The sequence below is a fragment of the Physcomitrium patens genome, chromosome 8, assembly GCF_059467195.1.
Source record: "Physcomitrium patens ecotype Gransden chromosome 8, ASM5946719v1, whole genome shotgun sequence".
Lineage (NCBI taxonomy): Eukaryota > Viridiplantae > Streptophyta > Bryopsida > Funariales > Funariaceae > Physcomitrium > Physcomitrium patens.
In genome coordinates, this window is record NC_143417.1 from 18,031,559 (window position 1) to 18,051,371 (window position 19,813).

Here is a 19,813-nt window from a genome sequence, read left to right on the forward strand (position 1 = left end):
AAGAAGAATTTTGTTAACTATCAAATAAGACAAGTTGGTTAGTGGAACAATAACAATGTCCTCAATGGGTAGAAACCAAGAGCCAATGGAGGAAGTAGAATAGACCTATCCAAACCAATTCTATATTTTTACACAAGGAGATATGTGATACTTGAATCCTAATCTTTCTTGTTATTTTACCTCATATTTTTATTTTTGTTGTATTTTTATTTTATTTAAGTAGCAGTGATAAACATTAAGTTGGAAGTTTAATAGAAAAAATAGATTAAATGGTTTATGTAGACTACATTAGGGTGTACTAATAAGAACATAGAATCAATGTGGATTCCATTGATTAGGCATTAGCGATTAAAGAAGGTAACAAGCCTCTATGTAAAAAATGCCAAGAAACAACGTACAATATCTACATAAGCAACATACCTTGAGGACAACGACCAATAGACAAGATAGATTGCAAAGCAAGAAACCATGATGAACACCTCAAACACATCCATCTTGTTTGAGTGGTTCATCAAAGAGAAAGTGGAGAAGGTAGATTGCTTGATGTCGCCATTTTAATAAGAAAATCGTAAGTCATTCAAATCTTTATTAAAGAGTTGTTCACTTTGAAGGAGATAATTTCAACGCTAATATTATGAATTAATGAACTGCCAAATTAAAGAAGGCAAGGAGAGAAAAAAATTTCAAGGACAAGAAAGTTTTATAGAAGTAAATGAAGATTAAAGCAAAAGAAAAAATAGAAATGTTTCTACTATTGCTGACAAATATTAGCTCGTCACTGATTACAACTACCATCAACATACTGAATTATTGTGACACAACTCTAGAGGTTAAAGAGCCTTGCTTGAGTATGCAAGTTAGGTGTACAATTGGTCTAGAGAATGTGTTGCAAGATGCAAAGTTATCAAATGTTGATCAAAACAAGATGATTCTTGAGGTGGTTTGATAAAAACACTTGCAATGTAGGAATAGAAGAAGGTCACACAAAAGACTCTAAATACAATATTATCCACTATAGCCCATAGTAATATGATTAGAAGGTGAGAGCAACATTGCCCTATAAGATGAAGCTCCCCTACATTTGGGCTCAAAGACGCTATAGCTTATGAAAACAAATAACACTCCAAACAACATAACATCCTCAACATTGGAAACAAAAGTACACTTGATTGTTGCCAATAGCCCAATAAGTATGGAGATCAATGTATTGCAAGGACATACAAGTTCAAAAGAACAACAAAGTTATCAAGAACTCCTAATTGTAAAACAAACCACCAACTTCCAAAGAAATATCATGTTATTATAGTAACAAATATATCATAGAATATAAAAATGTAAGCTAAATTTAATCTATTAGATAGTTCAACATAGAAGAATCCTGTCAAACTTGAATATGCTTCATTTTTTGTTTAATCAATATTCTAATTAACTTACATCTATAGAGTCACAATGCAAAAGACATTGTTTCAAATAAACAATCAACTTTAATTTTTATGCTAATTATAAAGAGGGTCCGACTAAAATAATTACCAATATTTAAAAAATGTGAGTGAAAGAAAATTAAGTAAAAAAAAATAATTACTTTCTTGTTCAAAATCTAGCCATTGTTTTAGAAAGCGCTTAATTCTAACTCTAGCAATAAATGAAAAACCTATTCCAAAATCCAAATATCTATCCTATGAAAATATAAATTTGACTTTGGTACTTACAATAATTTGAACTCAAATATCTAATCTAATGCACTTCAATCAAGCCTTTAAAACTTAGTGGTTTTGTCCAATCTAAAGACTGGTAATTTTTATATAAAAAAATCAAAAAATCAAAAAATAAAACAAACAAAACCGAAATATAAGATCATAACTAAATTAGCACTAAGAAAATAATGTTATTAAAACTAAAACAATCTATCCACAAAACTTGCATTTCTTATCAATTCTTACATGTCCGATTAATAAATTATATCCACATATCATACTTCTCTCATTTTCATATGCGATTGTAGGTGGACACCTATTTCCAACAAGTTTTGTGATACTTTATTGACAAATTCTAAACAAGATAAAGCTTGTGTGTGCATAATGTACATATATACACAATAAATTTTCAATGGCATGTTACAATTTTATATATATATATATATATATATATATCTTCTACTTTTCTAACTTTAAATCATTTTATTATGTGGTATTAAGAATATGCTCTATAAATGATATTAATAGCTATATACCTCCTCAATTTTTCCATGCACATATCAAAACAATTAGAAATGTAATGGTGCTAACAATTAGTAGGCTTTTGAGCTCTATTATATGTCTCATAAATATATATATCTATAATTATATTTAATGCACATAAACTTTACTACTTTATCTTGTACAAAAATATTTCAACAACTTCTAACAAGATTCCATTAAAAATCCCAATGCATAACTTTGTAGAATTTTCAATTAAAACTAGATGATCTAATTCACTACAAAATAAAATAAAAAGTTGGATTTAGTTGGGAGCCTTGGAAATAAAACATAGCAGTTTCTTTTAATGAAATGAATCATCCAAGGCTATGCTTGTACTCAACAGACATGCAACAGTACTCCCTCCCTCATATCTACAAGACAAAATGAACAAAGAACACCATACTCCTTCAACAAACATATACAAAACTTTAGAACACATCGCTTGAACATACATACTAGCCAAAAAAAAATGCCAATTATTGTTGAAGAAGTGATGAACTTCAAAATGATCATAAAAATGATGTAGTGGTAAGAGCCTTCAATTACACACTTGACATGTCAACAATACTCCACAACAATCACTTAAACATCCTCCCCCTTCATCTTCATGATTGCAACATCACCTACTGATTTCAATGATATGAATGATATGGAATACCAATATCTTAAACAATTCAATCATTGTGAATAAGGTTCCAAATACACAAGCTAATGTTTGAATGTGGTACAGAACTCCTTTGTAGTAGCATTAACAAGGTGATCCACCGACCACTACAAAAGCGCCAAGTCTAAAGAATAAGATACTATTCTTGTGGTGATAGCCACCTCTCTGGTGAACTGGATACACCTAAAAGAGTGACGAGACTGAGTGGTACCACAGCATTGTTTTGCCGTACCCCCTGACTGACCATACATTTGTATTCTGGCATTTCACAACTGCTTCCACAAACTAAATGTATCGTCTTGTGCACCAAAGATGCGCGACATAGTGGGTGAGGTGCTCTGAGGACTGATTCCTCGGTCTTTCAGGACGACCCAAACTAAACCGCACTCCAACACCTTGAAAACACACCCGACAGCTAGACCATGCGTTCTCAGGCCGCAGCAGATGACACTCTTCTGTCGGACTTCGGAGACGGAGGAAACAGGAAAAACCAGATCATTAGAAGAAAATACCGAAATGTTGCGTTGGCCCTCACGTAGGATGTAGTTGCAATTGGACCGTCCATCCAGATGCTCAAAATACTGCAAATCCGATTTCGACCAATGTTGTCTTCCCCGAACCTGCAGTGCTACGATCCTCGTTACAAATGACCGCCTTGCCAATGTTCCAAACCTAGCTCCTTTCCCAACCAATTGGTTGTATCCCACTAGAGGTTGGGCGTTCGGAGGAACTCACCGCACAGGTCTTCTGTTGTGCAGCAATACGAACCACTTTGAGTAAGACATAAGTGCATAGCTGTGATCCTGAAGATGGCGCACAGCCAATATACTTCTGCCCCGTCCAGCGGTACTGCCATCGCAGTTACCCGCAAGGTGAACACGTGAGGTGAGCTAATTACACGTCCAAACCACCCGCGTAGTGATTGAGTAATGGAAGAAGGACCGAACTCGGGGTGGGATGTTGCAATTACAAGATTTGTCAAATTGCAATCGTACTACCATTCAGAACAAGAAATCCTCACAAATACAATCCCAGCGAAAGGACTATTAGTCTTGGAACCTAGGGAAAGACCTCCAACATCATCCACACCGCAAGATTTTATTATAACCTTCACGAGGCCGATATCCTCGCCAAAGAAAACGTTAAAAAAAATATATAAAAATAATGTAAATTCAAACAGCAATTGTGTGAATGTCGAGCGCACAGACAAACCTCATAACACTGGAAGTGCACATCCGATTCAACCCATTCAAGTTGAATCGCAGATCAACAGGTTCAAAACATGCCCCCACGATCGTCGCACCCAGGATCATGCATGGAAAATGTGGAACCCAGCACACACCGGGCATGCGCCACCAAAATAGACGAACTTCTTAAAAAATTGTGCACAAAGCGCCACCCTGCGAGCTCTAGAACGCCCCTGCTACCCTGCTTGGAATCGGACCGTGCCCACAAATTCATGAATTCGCTCCACTTACTCTCACTAGATAATCTGCAAATCGCGTCTAGCAAGTGCCCTCATCGGCTGCCTGGCCCTGTGGAATACAGTCTGGTTAGGTTCTAAGTAGTCGCCTCGCGGGCAACTCTAGGTACTTGGCACACACACAACAAGCACCACTCTAGCCAGAGCCCACAACTTCCTGCGGGGGAAAATTCGATCCCCACCCTAGTCACACTTGATGTTCCTATATATACGTCGCACAAACATCGACGACCCCAGGTACCCCACAGCTCCTGCCAGCCGCCACAAACAGCACACCCGTCAGACCCTCCACTCCACTCAACCGCCTCACAACCCATCAACCAAATATTACGCACTACCCCAGGATACCCACCCACGCCTGCCCAGTCCCACTTACCACAGAATATGCCCAACCCCAGGCAGAACATCAGCGTGTACCCGAAGTAGAAACTGATCTGGAAAAACCCGGACATCTTCGTCTTCATGTAGAAGTAGTACACCGAGTACAGGTACACGTATCCCGCTGTCGACGCCGCCGACAAAAACGACGTCCACTGCCAGTGATAGTTCTCCGCATTCAGCAAGAAGTACGTCCCCACGATCGTCACGCACACCGTCACGATCGTCAAGATGATGAACACCAGCAGCATGAATCCGTACACGTAGTACACCTACACAAACGCCACACATCAAAACTATCACAAGTTAGAATATCTCCCACACGCAGCAACCAACGCCCTTGCATCGCAACAACCAGTGCCACGCATCCTCCCATCCCATTGCCCTCAAACACGTCTCCATCAACCCAAAGCCCCATGCACTCTGCTCAACCAACACACACTTCCGACCCTGCCACCCGCTCCCTCCAACCTCCACCCACCTTGTACTGCCAGAACGACGTGAACACAAAGTACATCTCGATGAAGATGCTCCCGAACGGCAACAACCCTCCCAGCAGTGCCACCACCGAAGGCTTCAAGTACCACTTCTTCTCTGGAATCGGCCGCGGAATCGTCTTCACCCTGCACGGGTTGTCCGGTTGCCCACTCCAGTTCCGCCCCACCACCGTCCCGAACAGAGCCAGCGGGAATGAAATAAACGCCCAGATCACAAAAACCACCACCTGCCACCCACCACGCTCCCCTCACTCAGAATCCAATTGCATTCCCTAGGCACCACACCAAAGCATCGCTGCTGCCTCTCTGACCAGAAACAATCCTGCCTCGCCTCATCTAACAACGACGCCTCACGCCCATCCCCCTCCCTAAGCTGCAACCGCACCACGATGCAAATGCCTCACCATCGTGCCGAACGGAATGGCCGCCAGCGAATGATAGTAGATCGCCACGAAGTTCAGCAGGAAACCGATGCCGAAGCACAGGAATGGGAACAACGACGCCGTCAGCAGCATCGACTTGATCCAGTGCTTTCCTGCACCAACGTCACATACCCGGCATCAAGCGTACGCAAGCATCCAACGTCCAAACCCATCCATAATTCCAACCATTCCTACCCATACCACACCACCCCCTCCCCAAAACCACCGCCACTTCCTCACATGGGTACAGGTACGCACCATCATTGCGCGAGTAGAACCCTCCACTCACGTATCCCGCGATGAACGACGTCAGCGCGTAGCACACGATGAATGTCGTCACAATAGCTCCACGCCTGCAACCAAGCATGCACACCCCCACCCGCCCGTTCACACCACCATTCTCGCCACCAAAACGAACCCAATCATCCCTCGCATACGACCACCACTGCAACCACTACACCTCCCGAGCCACGACTCGTCTCTCCGACCAATAGAACGGTAACACCCTCTTCAGTGCGGCAACCGCTTCCCGCAGCTCAAAACACCCACATCACATAAGCCCTCAACGGGCCTCCTCACATCAAGTACACCATTTCGTCTCCCTCTCCGTCACCATCTCATCCCCCAAACACCAACACAAACCCGCATCCACTTACCCAACATACAGCATCCCCACGATCGCTAACAGGATCACCAGCAGCATCAACATCGCCAGCTGAGCGCCCGTCCCCACCAATGCCGACAGCAGCACCAGGTTCCGAGGCGCCCGGAAAACGTCTCCATGCACCAGTTTCCATCCCGACTCCTCGCTCACGTCCCGCTCCTGCCCAACCACCACCACAACACCCCCTCGTTCCATTATCCAATACCGCCTACCCCAACGTCCACCAGCATCATCATCATCATCATCATCATCATCGACTCCCTGCACTCACCAGCGTCTCCAAGTCGTCCTCCTCGCGTGCATACTTCGCATAATCGTTGCGGAGGGTGCGCATCAGAATCATCGATACCAGCCCCGTCAGAAATATCACCATCATGAACGAGTTGAAGATAGAGAACCAATGTATCTGTCATCGCGGCCGCCACCCAACATCAACCACAAACCAAACACCCCCACACGTCAAACTCGCGACTCGTCCCATTCACCATCCCATGAACCTCCAACACACCACTAACTCGCATGTAGCTTCAAGCTCCCGTCTCCACCCACACTCGCTACACAAATCTTGCAACTCAGCCCTCCGCTCCCTCCTCACACCCACCTGGTGCTCAAAGAACGGGTAATCCAGGTACGCGTCGAATCGTCGGATGAACGATATGTTGGTCTCCACCCACTGCACTGCGTACGTCAGGTCGATCTTTTTCCCAGAAATCAGGGGCTGCAGGTTGTCTTGGGTCAGGTTCACTTGAATGATCTGCCCCCGCCCACCCCACCGCACGCCACCTTAGTCCATGCCACCCCCGCGCAACCACTCACCAACCCTCGTAACCAAACACCCCCACCCTGCAAACCCGTACTCAAAAACTCATACCTGGTCGTTGTTATACTTAATCAACAGGTCCTTGTGTGTGTAGATCGTGTACTTCTCGTCGTCATTCTTGTCCGCATGCTGCTCTCCCACGAACCCTGCACTCCCCCACAAACACCCCAACCATGACATCTCATTTCTCGCCCCCACACCCACACCCCCTCCCGCTCACTGCCATACACGCATGAAATTCCAACGTTTCTTGCCCCAACATACAGCACACGTATAGCACTTCGAAACCACGTCAGACACACAACTCCCGTATGAATTGCAAATCCCGCATATGATACCAACATCCACACACCCTGCCAGGCACTGTCCAACACCAAACCACAACCAACTGTGCCAAAAGGATCGGCCATCACGCACCCCAAAGTGGAAGATCGTCTGCAAAACCCACCCACAACACGAAACGAACACACATTCCACTGTCAGAAACCATTCCAACAATGCCATTGCAGCATCCTATCCACCTCAACGGTCGCCTCGCAACTCAGAACTCCACTTCGCAATCAACTAATTCACACCTAGCTCTCTCTCCCTCCCTCCATCCACATTCCAAGAGCCACTCCATGCTCTACTCGAGACTCACAAACACACTACTGCCAGTCACCTCATCAACACCTTCACGTTACATCCAAGCGTCTGCATCCCCACACATTCTGGACTTCACAACTTACCCATGAAGAACTCGAACCAGTAAGCTTGTGCCACAGCAGATCTGAATGCAGCTACCGACGTGCCGTCCAATGTGAAGCTGCATATCGTCCTCTTCTCCACGGGTGCTGCATCGCGAAACCCACGTCAGTCATCGAGTGACATCACTGCAGCACTAATTACCTCCGCCCATCACTGGTTTTGGCACCCCCAACCAAAAACCCTGCCGGACCATGCACTAAATTTCACACTTCATCGTCCGCCCGAACAGGTGCACAAACTACAACCTTCTGCCCACCCCCGTCCCACTCCACACCTCAGCCCACGCAGCTCAAAGCAACACACTCACTCTTGAACTTGATCTCGACCTCGCTGTCGATCAGCTCGTTCCCTTCCAGCACTTCGCCCAGCCCTCCCCATTTGTGTCGAGCATTGCCAGCCGCACCCGGACTGCAAAACGGCAGACTGTAGTAGTTGTACGTCTCTTGCGGATTGTTGTAAGGCCCCACTTTGTTCACCCACAGCATCACCGGATCCCCTTTGCCATACTGCACACTCACAACACACGGACCTCACCCATCACAACCGCGGCCCAGTTCGTCATCACAAAGCCATGTGCAGGTGCTGACATGGCACCCCGATCGTTCCCCAGCCCTCTGCTCGCAAGGGTCACGATCCAGGCACCCGCCCTGCCACAGTGACAACCGCGATGAATGTGTCCAATAAGGCATGCACCGCGGATTTCGACGCCACCCTTACCCTTGCTCCTCGACCTACATTTTGCGCTTCGAGCTTCCTAGGGCGATCGACGCCCTAAATGCCAACATTCTTCACGGCAATCATGACACCAACATGAACACAGTAGCGTTCTCATCAATACCGAGTTCTGCCAGGCGACGATCCGTGAAGAGCACGTGTAAGCAGCGAACACACCTTTTCCGTTCCTATACCGGAGCTCTGGCCAAAGCAGACGCATACATTACGGATCACGGGGCACGCCAACCCACCCTTGTGGACCTACTGCCCTCCATCCCAAAACTAAAATGCCGTGCAGTCCATCGCTTCCTCGAAACTAAAATCGGAGGCCACTCAGCACATCACTCTCTCGTCCGAAGTGCGCCTAGTCCGCGCCGGAGAGGACGAGGACGACGCCTCACATAATTGAGCAGGGTTCGACGCTTCTCGTGCTCATGCTACCGACACTGGATCACGTCCGCAAACAACTGTGCCGACCTAATTCACAGTGGTCCTCGCACCTGGACACGCTGATGCGTCGTGAAGCACACAGCCCACGGACCCTTGATGGGGGAAGTGAAATTATAACTCCCCCAAAAAACGGGGAAGTTGAAATCATGAGGGGGAGCGAGCTCATGGCGGCGAAGAGCAAGCAACCTACGGGGCAGACATGTGGAGAGAGATGGGACATACCCTGTGGTCGTACTCGTTGGCACTGCACAGCTGAAGCAAAACCAGCGCACACGCAACCCCCAACAGGCCAACCCTATTGAGGGTCCACATTTTGCACCCTCCTCCCCTCTCCCAGGTCGCCTCAACCCCGAGTGGCTCCGGTGCCAAAATTCCTCCCCCTGCGTCGTTCCTTTCCGGCGGTAGTACCCGCCACCACTGATGTTGCTCCCGATCTCAAAGAGCACCACTTGTGCCAGCCTCTCGTTCTTGTTCTGCGCTGTCAAAAATGTGAACGATTTCCGGCAGAGCGAACCCGCAATGCCAGAGCTCAAGAGCGCAGCGCCCCACAGCCTCGACGCTGCCTCCCGCAACGCGTCGTCCACATCAGATCGTCGGACTACCAAAACCCTGAACGAGGCTCGTGAAATCGACCAGTCTGAGTGGCAGCAGCAGATTCAACTGCACCGCTCGCACCTTCACTTTTTTACCTTCAGATCTGATATCTACAAGGAAGCTGTCTTCGAGAGACAAACTCGTCGATCGCGAGACCTCGGGGTCATGAGCTCGCAGACGACCCTAAACATGGGCAAACTTGGGTTGGGGTCGTGGGGCATTGCCATAATTCTCCGGTCATCCCGCTGCCCTCTCACCTGCTGTGCCGGTGGTGATCATCGCAAGACCGCCTTGTTTGATGCTCTCATCCCTGCTGTTCTCCCCCATTTCCAAGGAACGACTAGGAAATTCTACTTAATAGCTTTTTATTCTAAGAAATTTTTGGCAATTGAGATCAACTTACAAGATCCACAATAAATAGCTTCTTGCAATTGTGGATTTATTTTAAGAATAGAGTTATTACTTAGAGGGCACTTTTAATCTAATCACTATAGATATGGATGATAAGAATCTTGAATATTTCATAGCAATACGTTTTTTGAATCATTGTTAGGCCTGTTGGAGCATGTCTTTATAAAGATTTGATTTTAAGATTACTTATCGAATAAAAATACAACAAGATTTATTAGATGTTCAAATCTTGCATCTAAAGGAGGAGATGTAGCTTTTGATCAACAAAGAACAACTTTCTTGAAGTTTTTAGTCTTATGATACTTCTAAATTTGAACTTAAAAATAATTTATTTTATTTCAAGAAACACTTATATATTTTAAAAATAAAGCATAATTACGTATTTTTAGAACTCATCATGATTTTCCAATAATAAAATATTTCAGATTTAATAAGACTTTGGAACTATTCTTTAGAGATTTTTTGTGGTTTCAAATATGGAGGATGATTAAAGATTTTTTACAATCATGTGATGTTTGTTTAAAATCAAAAACTCCTCATCATCGACCTTAAGGACTTCTTTAACTATTACCTATTTTATTACAACCACAGTTAATTGTTTTTACAAATTTTACTATGGATTTTATTACAAATTTATAATACCATATTTTTTACCATACAAAATTTATCACAATGAAGAAATTCTTTTTTTATTATTTATTTGAGGTAATGTATTCCGAAATGTTTCTATAATGTCATTCCATCTTTGTTTTGATTAATCCTACTTTTGATGAAATTGGTTGGTGTTAAAGATTGAATTTTAATTTAACTTTATATTTTTGTTTTACTAAATGATTTGAAGTTAAAAAATAATAGAACTATGCTATATCTATTTTTTTAAATTAATATGGCTTTCTTTTTTTAAGAGCCTTGTTCTACAATTAGTAAATGTCTTTTTGTTTCATCAAACTCGTTTGCTTATTTCATGAGAGATGTTAGTTTAGGATTCAAATATCACCAAGATTCTTCCTTATTTGAATCATATGAAAATCTATTATAATATAAATCTTAACTTAATTAAATTAATCAAAAAATCTTAATATTAAAGATAGAAGGTATTTATTTTTAATGGTGATTTGCTTGAATCTTCAATAATCTATGCACATTCAAATGATATATCTATTATCTTTACAATTATAATATGAATTCTAACTAAAATATTTCAATGGCATATGAAATTCTTGGTTTCATTTTCATCAATGTACTTCTTGAGTTAGTCAACTCATTTTGCAATAAATTATAGATTGATCTAAATGATATTTGAATTCTTTCTTGAAGATCAATTTAGCAATCATATAAACAATGCTCTATAAGAATATTTGCATCTTCCTTCTCAAAAATATCTTGATAATTTTGATATTAGCTTAGAATGCAACTAAAAGTCTTTCCACCATTAGAAACACATGTGGGACAAATAACACAAGGTGATTCTTCCATTGCAATATGCAAAAAAAGTTCATGTGCCTACAAATATTGATTTGATTGTACAAGACTTTTGACTATCTACTTAATTGACAAAACTCATAGTTATAGTCTAAATAAAATCAAGACTACAAGGAATCCAATTTACTCAAAGATTATACTTATTTCAAAATGATAAATCTAAAATGACAAGATTACAAAGATTTCTAATCAAATTAAATATCACAAAATAACTATAACCATTAATTATAACAATTGTAGGATGGATTTCATTAATAACATCTCTAGAAGCCAATAGACAACTATCTATGACTTCTACATGAATAATACTAGTTTTCTTTATAAGAGATTGTTTTGTCTTTGAACAAACTTTTGATTTAATAATCAAGCTAAAACTCTTAAATCAAATAAGGAAGAATCTTGGTGATATTTGAATCCTAAACTAACATCTCTCATATAAGCCAAGAATTTAAGTTGTAAACCCTAAACCCTAAAACTTGATTACAAATTTAGAAGTATCATAAGACTAAAAACTTCAAGAAAGTTGTTCTTTGTTGATCAAAAGCTACATCTCCTCCTTTAGATGCAAGATTTGAACATCTAATAAATCTTGTTGTATTTTTATTCGATAAGTAATCTTAAAATCAAATCTTTATAAAGACATGCTCCAACAGGCCTAACAATGATTCAAAAAACGTATTGCTATGAAATATTCAAGATTCTTATCATCCATATCTATAGTGATTAGATTAAAAGTGCCCTCTAAGTAATAACTCTATTCTTAAAATAAATCCACAATTGCAAGAAGCTATTTATTGTGGATCTTGTAAGTTGATCTCAATTGCCAAAAATTTCTTAGAATAAAAAGCTATTAAGTAGAATTTCCTAGTCGTTCCTTGGAAATGGGGGAGAACAGCAGGGATGAGAGCATCAAACAAGGCGGTCTTGCGATGATCACCACCGGCACAGCAGGTGAGAGGGCAGCGGGATGACCGGAGAATTATGGCAATGCCCCACGACCCCAACCCAAGTTTGCCCATGTTTAGGGTCGTCTGCGAGCTCATGACCCCGAGGTCTCGCGATCGACGAGTTTGTCTCTCGAAGACAGCTTCCTTGTAGATATCAGATCTGAAGGTAAAAAAGTGAAGGTGCGAGCGGTGCAGTTGAATCTGCTGCTGCCACTCAGACTGGTCGATTTCACGAGCCTCGTTCAGGGTTTTGGTAGTCCGACGATCTGATGTGGACGACGCGTTGCGGGAGGCAGCGTCGAGGCTGTGGGGCGCTGCGCTCTTGAGCTCTGGCATTGCGGGTTCGCTCTGCCGGAAATCGTTCACATTTTTGACAGCGCAGAACAAGAACGAGAGGCTGGCACAAGTGGTGCTCTTTGAGATCGGGAGCAACATCAGTGGTGGCGGGTACTACCGCCGGAAAGGAACGACGCAGGGGGAGGAATTTTGGCACCGGAGCCACTCGGGGTTGAGGCGACCTGGGAGAGGGGAGGAGGGTGCAAAATGTGGACCCTCAATAGGGTTGGCCTGTTGGGGGTTGCGTGTGCGCTGGTTTTGCTTCAGCTGTGCAGTGCCAACGAGTACGACCACAGGGTATGTCCCATCTCTCTCCACATGTCTGCCCCGTAGGTTGCTTGCTCTTCGCCGCCATGAGCTCGCTCCCCCTCATGATTTCAACTTCCCCGTTTTTTGGGGGAGTTATAATTTCACTTCCCCCATCAAGGGTCCGTGGGCTGTGTGCTTCACGACGCATCAGCGTGTCCAGGTGCGAGGACCACTGTGAATTAGGTCGGCACAGTTGTTTGCGGACGTGATCCAGTGTCGGTAGCATGAGCACGAGAAGCGTCGAACCCTGCTCAATTATGTGAGGCGTCGTCCTCGTCCTCTCCGGCGCGGACTAGGCGCACTTCGGACGAGAGAGTGATGTGCTGAGTGGCCTCCGATTTTAGTTTCGAGGAAGCGATGGACTGCACGGCATTTTAGTTTTGGGATGGAGGGCAGTAGGTCCACAAGGGTGGGTTGGCGTGCCCCGTGATCCGTAATGTATGCGTCTGCTTTGGCCAGAGCTCCGGTATAGGAACGGAAAAGGTGTGTTCGCTGCTTACACGTGCTCTTCACGGATCGTCGCCTGGCAGAACTCGGTATTGATGAGAACGCTACTGTGTTCATGTTGGTGTCATGATTGCCGTGAAGAATGTTGGCATTTAGGGCGTCGATCGCCCTAGGAAGCTCGAAGCGCAAAATGTAGGTCGAGGAGCAAGGGTAAGGGTGGCGTCGAAATCCGCGGTGCATGCCTTATTGGACACATTCATCGCGGTTGTCACTGTGGCAGGGCGGGTGCCTGGATCGTGACCCTTGCGAGCAGAGGGCTGGGGAACGATCGGGGTGCCATGTCAGCACCTGCACATGGCTTTGTGATGACGAACTGGGCCGCGGTTGTGATGGGTGAGGTCCGTGTGTTGTGAGTGTGCAGTATGGCAAAGGGGATCCGGTGATGCTGTGGGTGAACAAAGTGGGGCCTTACAACAATCCGCAAGAGACGTACAACTACTACAGTCTGCCGTTTTGCAGTCCGGGTGCGGCTGGCAATGCTCGACACAAATGGGGAGGGCTGGGCGAAGTGCTGGAAGGGAACGAGCTGATCGACAGCGAGGTCGAGATCAAGTTCAAGAGTGAGTGTGTTGCTTTGAGCTGCGTGGGCTGAGGTGTGGAGTGGGACGGGGGTGGGCAGAAGGTTGTAGTTTGTGCACCTGTTCGGGCGGACGATGAAGTGTGAAATTTAGTGCATGGTCCGGCAGGGTTTTTGGTTGGGGGTGCCAAAACCAGTGATGGGCGGAGGTAATTAGTGCTGCAGTGATGTCACTCGATGACTGACGTGGGTTTCGCGATGCAGCACCCGTGGAGAAGAGGACGATATGCAGCTTCACATTGGACGGCACGTCGGTAGCTGCATTCAGATCTGCTGTGGCACAAGCTTACTGGTTCGAGTTCTTCATGGGTAAGTTGTGAAGTCCAGAATGTGTGGGGATGCAGACGCTTGGATGTAACGTGAAGGTGTTGATGAGGTGACTGGCAGTAGTGTGTTTGTGAGTCTCGAGTAGAGCATGGAGTGGCTCTTGGAATGTGGATGGAGGGAGGGAGAGAGAGCTAGGTGTGAATTAGTTGATTGCGAAGTGGAGTTCTGAGTTGCGAGGCGACCGTTGAGGTGGATAGGATGCTGCAATGGCATTGTTGGAATGGTTTCTGACAGTGGAATGTGTGTTCGTTTCGTGTTGTGGGTGGGTTTTGCAGACGATCTTCCACTTTGGGGTGCGTGATGGCCGATCCTTTTGGCACAGTTGGTTGTGGTTTGGTGTTGGACAGTGCCTGGCAGGGTGTGTGGATGTTGGTATCATATGCGGGATTTGCAATTCATACGGGAGTTGTGTGTCTGACGTGGTTTCGAAGTGCTATACGTGTGCTGTATGTTGGGGCAAGAAACGTTGGAATTTCATGCGTGTATGGCAGTGAGCGGGAGGGGGTGTGGGTGTGGGGGCGAGAAATGAGATGTCATGGTTGGGGTGTTTGTGGGGGAGTGCAGGGTTCGTGGGAGAGCAGCATGCGGACAAGAATGACGACGAGAAGTACACGATCTACACACACAAGGACCTGTTGATTAAGTATAACAACGACCAGGTATGAGTTTTTGAGTACGGGTTTGCAGGGTGGGGGTGTTTGGTTACGAGGGTTGGTGAGTGGTTGCGCGGGGGTGGCATGGACTAAGGTGGCGTGCGGTGGGGTGGGCGGGGGCAGATCATTCAAGTGAACCTGACCCAAGACAACCTGCAGCCCCTGATTTCTGGGAAAAAGATCGACCTGACGTACGCAGTGCAGTGGGTGGAGACCAACATATCGTTCATCCGACGATTCGACGCGTACCTGGATTACCCGTTCTTTGAGCACCAGGTGGGTGTGAGGAGGGAGCGGAGGGCTGAGTTGCAAGATTTGTGTAGCGAGTGTGGGTGGAGACGGGAGCTTGAAGCTACATGCGAGTTAGTGGTGTGTTGGAGGTTCATGGGATGGTGAATGGGACGAGTCGCGAGTTTGACGTGTGGGGGTGTTTGGTTTGTGGTTGATGTTGGGTGGCGGCCGCGATGACAGATACATTGGTTCTCTATCTTCAACTCGTTCATGATGGTGATATTTCTGACGGGGCTGGTATCGATGATTCTGATGCGCACCCTCCGCAACGATTATGCGAAGTATGCACGCGAGGAGGACGACTTGGAGACGCTGGTGAGTGCAGGGAGTCGATGATGATGATGATGATGATGATGATGCTGGTGGACGTTGGGGTAGGCGGTATTGGATAATGGAACGAGGGGGTGTTGTGGTGGTGGTTGGGCAGGAGCGGGACGTGAGCGAGGAGTCGGGATGGAAACTGGTGCATGGAGACGTTTTCCGGGCGCCTCGGAACCTGGTGCTGCTGTCGGCATTGGTGGGGACGGGCGCTCAGCTGGCGATGTTGATGCTGCTGGTGATCCTGTTAGCGATCGTGGGGATGCTGTATGTTGGGTAAGTGGATGCGGGTTTGTGTTGGTGTTTGGGGGATGAGATGGTGACGGAGAGGGAGACGAAATGGTGTACTTGATGTGAGGAGGCCCGTTGAGGGCTTATGTGATGTGGGTGTTTTGAGCTGCGGGAAGCGGTTGCCGCACTGAAGAGGGTGTTACCGTTCTATTGGTCGGAGAGACGAGTCGTGGCTCGGGAGGTGTAGTGGTTGCAGTGGTGGTCGTATGCGAGGGATGATTGGGTTCGTTTTGGTGGCGAGAATGGTGGTGTGAACGGGCGGGTGGGGGTGTGCATGCTTGGTTGCAGGCGTGGAGCTATTGTGACGACATTCATCGTGTGCTACGCGCTGACGTCGTTCATCGCGGGATACGTGAGTGGAGGGTTCTACTCGCGCAATGATGGTGCGTACCTGTACCCATGTGAGGAAGTGGCGGTGGTTTTGGGGAGGGGGTGGTGTGGTATGGGTAGGAATGGTTGGAATTATGGATGGGTTTGGACGTTGGATGCTTGCGTACGCTTGATGCCGGGTATGTGACGTTGGTGCAGGAAAGCACTGGATCAAGTCGATGCTGCTGACGGCGTCGTTGTTCCCATTCCTGTGCTTCGGCATCGGTTTCCTGCTGAACTTCGTGGCGATCTACTATCATTCGCTGGCGGCCATTCCGTTCGGCACGATGGTGAGGCATTTGCATCGTGGTGCGGTTGCAGCTTAGGGAGGGGGATGGGCGTGAGGCGTCGTTGTTAGATGAGGCGAGGCAGGATTGTTTCTGGTCAGAGAGGCAGCAGCGATGCTTTGGTGTGGTGCCTAGGGAATGCAATTGGATTCTGAGTGAGGGGAGCGTGGTGGGTGGCAGGTGGTGGTTTTTGTGATCTGGGCGTTTATTTCATTCCCGCTGGCTCTGTTCGGGACGGTGGTGGGGCGGAACTGGAGTGGGCAACCGGACAACCCGTGCAGGGTGAAGACGATTCCGCGGCCGATTCCAGAGAAGAAGTGGTACTTGAAGCCTTCGGTGGTGGCACTGCTGGGAGGGTTGTTGCCGTTCGGGAGCATCTTCATCGAGATGTACTTTGTGTTCACGTCGTTCTGGCAGTACAAGGTGGGTGGAGGTTGGAGGGAGCGGGTGGCAGGGTCGGAAGTGTGTGTTGGTTGAGCAGAGTGCATGGGGCTTTGGGTTGATGGAGACGTGTTTGAGGGCAATGGGATGGGAGGATGCGTGGCACTGGTTGTTGCGATGCAAGGGCGTTGGTTGCTGCGTGTGGGAGATATTCTAACTTGTGATAGTTTTGATGTGTGGCGTTTGTGTAGGTGTACTACGTGTACGGATTCATGCTGCTGGTGTTCATCATCTTGACGATCGTGACGGTGTGCGTGACGATCGTGGGGACGTACTTCTTGCTGAATGCGGAGAACTATCACTGGCAGTGGACGTCGTTTTTGTCGGCGGCGTCGACAGCGGGATACGTGTACCTGTACTCGGTGTACTACTTCTACATGAAGACGAAGATGTCCGGGTTTTTCCAGATCAGTTTCTACTTCGGGTACACGCTGATGTTCTGCCTGGGGTTGGGCATATTCTGTGGTAAGTGGGACTGGGCAGGCGTGGGTGGGTATCCTGGGGTAGTGCGTAATATTTGGTTGATGGGTTGTGAGGCGGTTGAGTGGAGTGGAGGGTCTGACGGGTGTGCTGTTTGTGGCGGCTGGCAGGAGCTGTGGGGTACCTGGGGTCGTCGATGTTTGTGCGACGTATATATAGGAACATCAAGTGTGACTAGGGTGGGGATCGAATTTTCCCCCGCAGGAAGTTGTGGGCTCTGGCTAGAGTGGTGCTTGTTGTGTGTGTGCCAAGTACCTAGAGTTGCCCGCGAGGCGACTACTTAGAACCTAACCAGACTGTATTCCACAGGGCCAGGCAGCCGATGAGGGCACTTGCTAGACGCGATTTGCAGATTATCTAGTGAGAGTAAGTGGAGCGAATTCATGAATTTGTGGGCACGGTCCGATTCCAAGCAGGGTAGCAGGGGCGTTCTAGAGCTCGCAGGGTGGCGCTTTGTGCACAATTTTTTAAGAAGTTCGTCTATTTTGGTGGCGCATGCCCGGTGTGTGCTGGGTTCCACATTTTCCATGCATGATCCTGGGTGCGACGATCGTGGGGGCATGTTTTGAACCTGTTGATCTGCGATTCAACTTGAATGGGTTGAATCGGATGTGCACTTCCAGTGTTATGAGGTTTGTCTGTGCGCTCGACATTCACACAATTGCTGTTTGAATTTACATTATTTTTATATATTTTTTTTAACGTTTTCTTTGGCGAGGATATCGGCCTCGTGAAGGTTATAATAAAATCTTGCGGTGTGGATGATGTTGGAGGTCTTTCCCTAGGTTCCAAGACTAATAGTCCTTTCGCTGGGATTGTATTTGTGAGGATTTCTTGTTCTGAATGGTAGTACGATTGCAATTTGACAAATCTTGTAATTGCAACATCCCACCCCGAGTTCGGTCCTTCTTCCATTACTCAATCACTACGCGGGTGGTTTGGACGTGTAATTAGCTCACCTCACGTGTTCACCTTGCGGGTAACTGCGATGGCAGTACCGCTGGACGGGGCAGAAGTATATTGGCTGTGCGCCATCTTCAGGATCACAGCTATGCACTTATGTCTTACTCAAAGTGGTTCGTATTGCTGCACAACAGAAGACCTGTGCGGTGAGTTCCTCCGAACGCCCAACCTCTAGTGGGATACAACCAATTGGTTGGGAAAGGAGCTAGGTTTGGAACATTGGCAAGGCGGTCATTTGTAACGAGGATCGTAGCACTGCAGGTTCGGGGAAGACAACATTGGTCGAAATCGGATTTGCAGTATTTTGAGCATCTGGATGGACGGTCCAATTGCAACTACATCCTACGTGAGGGCCAACGCAACATTTCGGTATTTTCTTCTAATGATCTGGTTTTTCCTGTTTCCTCCGTCTCCGAAGTCCGACAGAAGAGTGTCATCTGCTGCGGCCTGAGAACGCATGGTCTAGCTGTCGGGTGTGTTTTCAAGGTGTTGGAGTGCGGTTTAGTTTGGGTCGTCCTGAAAGACCGAGGAATCAGTCCTCAGAGCACCTCACCCACTATGTCGCGCATCTTTGGTGCACAAGACGATACATTTAGTTTGTGGAAGCAGTTGTGAAATGCCAGAATACAAATGTATGGTCAGTCAGGGGGTACGGCAAAACAATGCTGTGGTACCACTCAGTCTCGTCACTCTTTTAGGTGTATCCAGTTCACCAGAGAGGTGGCTATCACCACAAGAATAGTATCTTATTCTTTAGACTTGGCGCTTTTGTAGTGGTCGGTGGATCACCTTGTTAATGCTACTACAAAGGAGTTCTGTACCACATTCAAACATTAGCTTGTGTATTTGGAACCTTATTCACAATGATTGAATTGTTTAAGATATTGGTATTCCATATCATTCATATCATTGAAATCAGTAGGTGATGTTGCAATCATGAAGATGAAGGGGGAGGATGTTTAAGTGATTGTTGTGGAGTATTGTTGACATGTCAAGTGTGTAATTGAAGGCTCTTACCACTACATCATTTTTATGATCATTTTGAAGTTCATCACTTCTTCAACAATAATTGGCATTTTTTTTTGGCTAGTATGTATGTTCAAGCGATGTGTTCTAAAGTTTTGTATATGTTTGTTGAAGGAGTATGGTGTTCT

The 19,813-nt window shown here is 46.1% G+C and overlaps 2 protein-coding genes and 1 long non-coding RNA gene across 4 annotated transcripts; 2 read left to right on the forward strand and 1 right to left on the reverse strand.

The window, feature by feature from the left end:
- Window positions 1-4,213: 4,213 nt before the first annotated feature.
- LOC112285784 (transmembrane 9 superfamily member 1) lies at window positions 4,214-9,855 on the reverse strand. Of its 2 annotated transcripts, none has more exons than XM_024526924.2 (13): window positions 9,299-9,855; window positions 8,220-8,418; window positions 7,894-7,998; window positions 7,583-7,600; window positions 7,217-7,311; window positions 6,947-7,099; window positions 6,617-6,751; window positions 6,338-6,504; window positions 5,940-6,034; window positions 5,664-5,794; window positions 5,244-5,486; window positions 4,761-5,034; window positions 4,214-4,635 (listed from the first exon to the last, which is right to left on the reverse strand). In XM_024526924.2, the coding sequence occupies exons 1-13, from the start codon at window positions 9,386-9,388 to the stop codon at window positions 4,568-4,570; spliced, it is 1,773 nt and encodes a 590-aa protein (XP_024382692.1). In that variant the 5' UTR covers window positions 9,389-9,855; the 3' UTR covers window positions 4,214-4,567. The 2 variants fall into 2 exon arrangements, with proteins under 2 accessions (XP_024382692.1, XP_090108884.1); XM_090252758.1 differs by lacking the exon at window positions 9,299-9,855 and adding an exon at window positions 8,804-9,155.
- A 2,731-nt stretch (window positions 9,856-12,586) lies between these two features.
- On the forward strand, window positions 12,587-18,228 carry LOC112285788 (transmembrane 9 superfamily member 1). The gene is made up of 13 exons (XM_024526939.3): window positions 12,587-13,143; window positions 14,024-14,222; window positions 14,444-14,548; window positions 14,842-14,859; window positions 15,131-15,225; window positions 15,343-15,495; window positions 15,691-15,825; window positions 15,938-16,104; window positions 16,408-16,502; window positions 16,648-16,778; window positions 16,956-17,198; window positions 17,408-17,681; window positions 17,807-18,228. Exons 1-13 carry the CDS (start codon window positions 13,054-13,056, stop codon window positions 17,872-17,874), a joined length of 1,773 nt encoding a protein of 590 aa, XP_024382707.1. The 5' UTR covers window positions 12,587-13,053; the 3' UTR covers window positions 17,875-18,228.
- A 389-nt stretch (window positions 18,229-18,617) lies between these two features.
- Window positions 18,618-19,492, forward strand: LOC149988498 (uncharacterized). Its single transcript, XR_016504621.1, has 2 exons — window positions 18,618-18,805; window positions 18,921-19,492. It is a non-coding gene; the product is annotated as an uncharacterized LOC149988498 (long non-coding RNA).
- The last annotated feature ends 321 nt before the right edge of the window (window positions 19,493-19,813 follow it).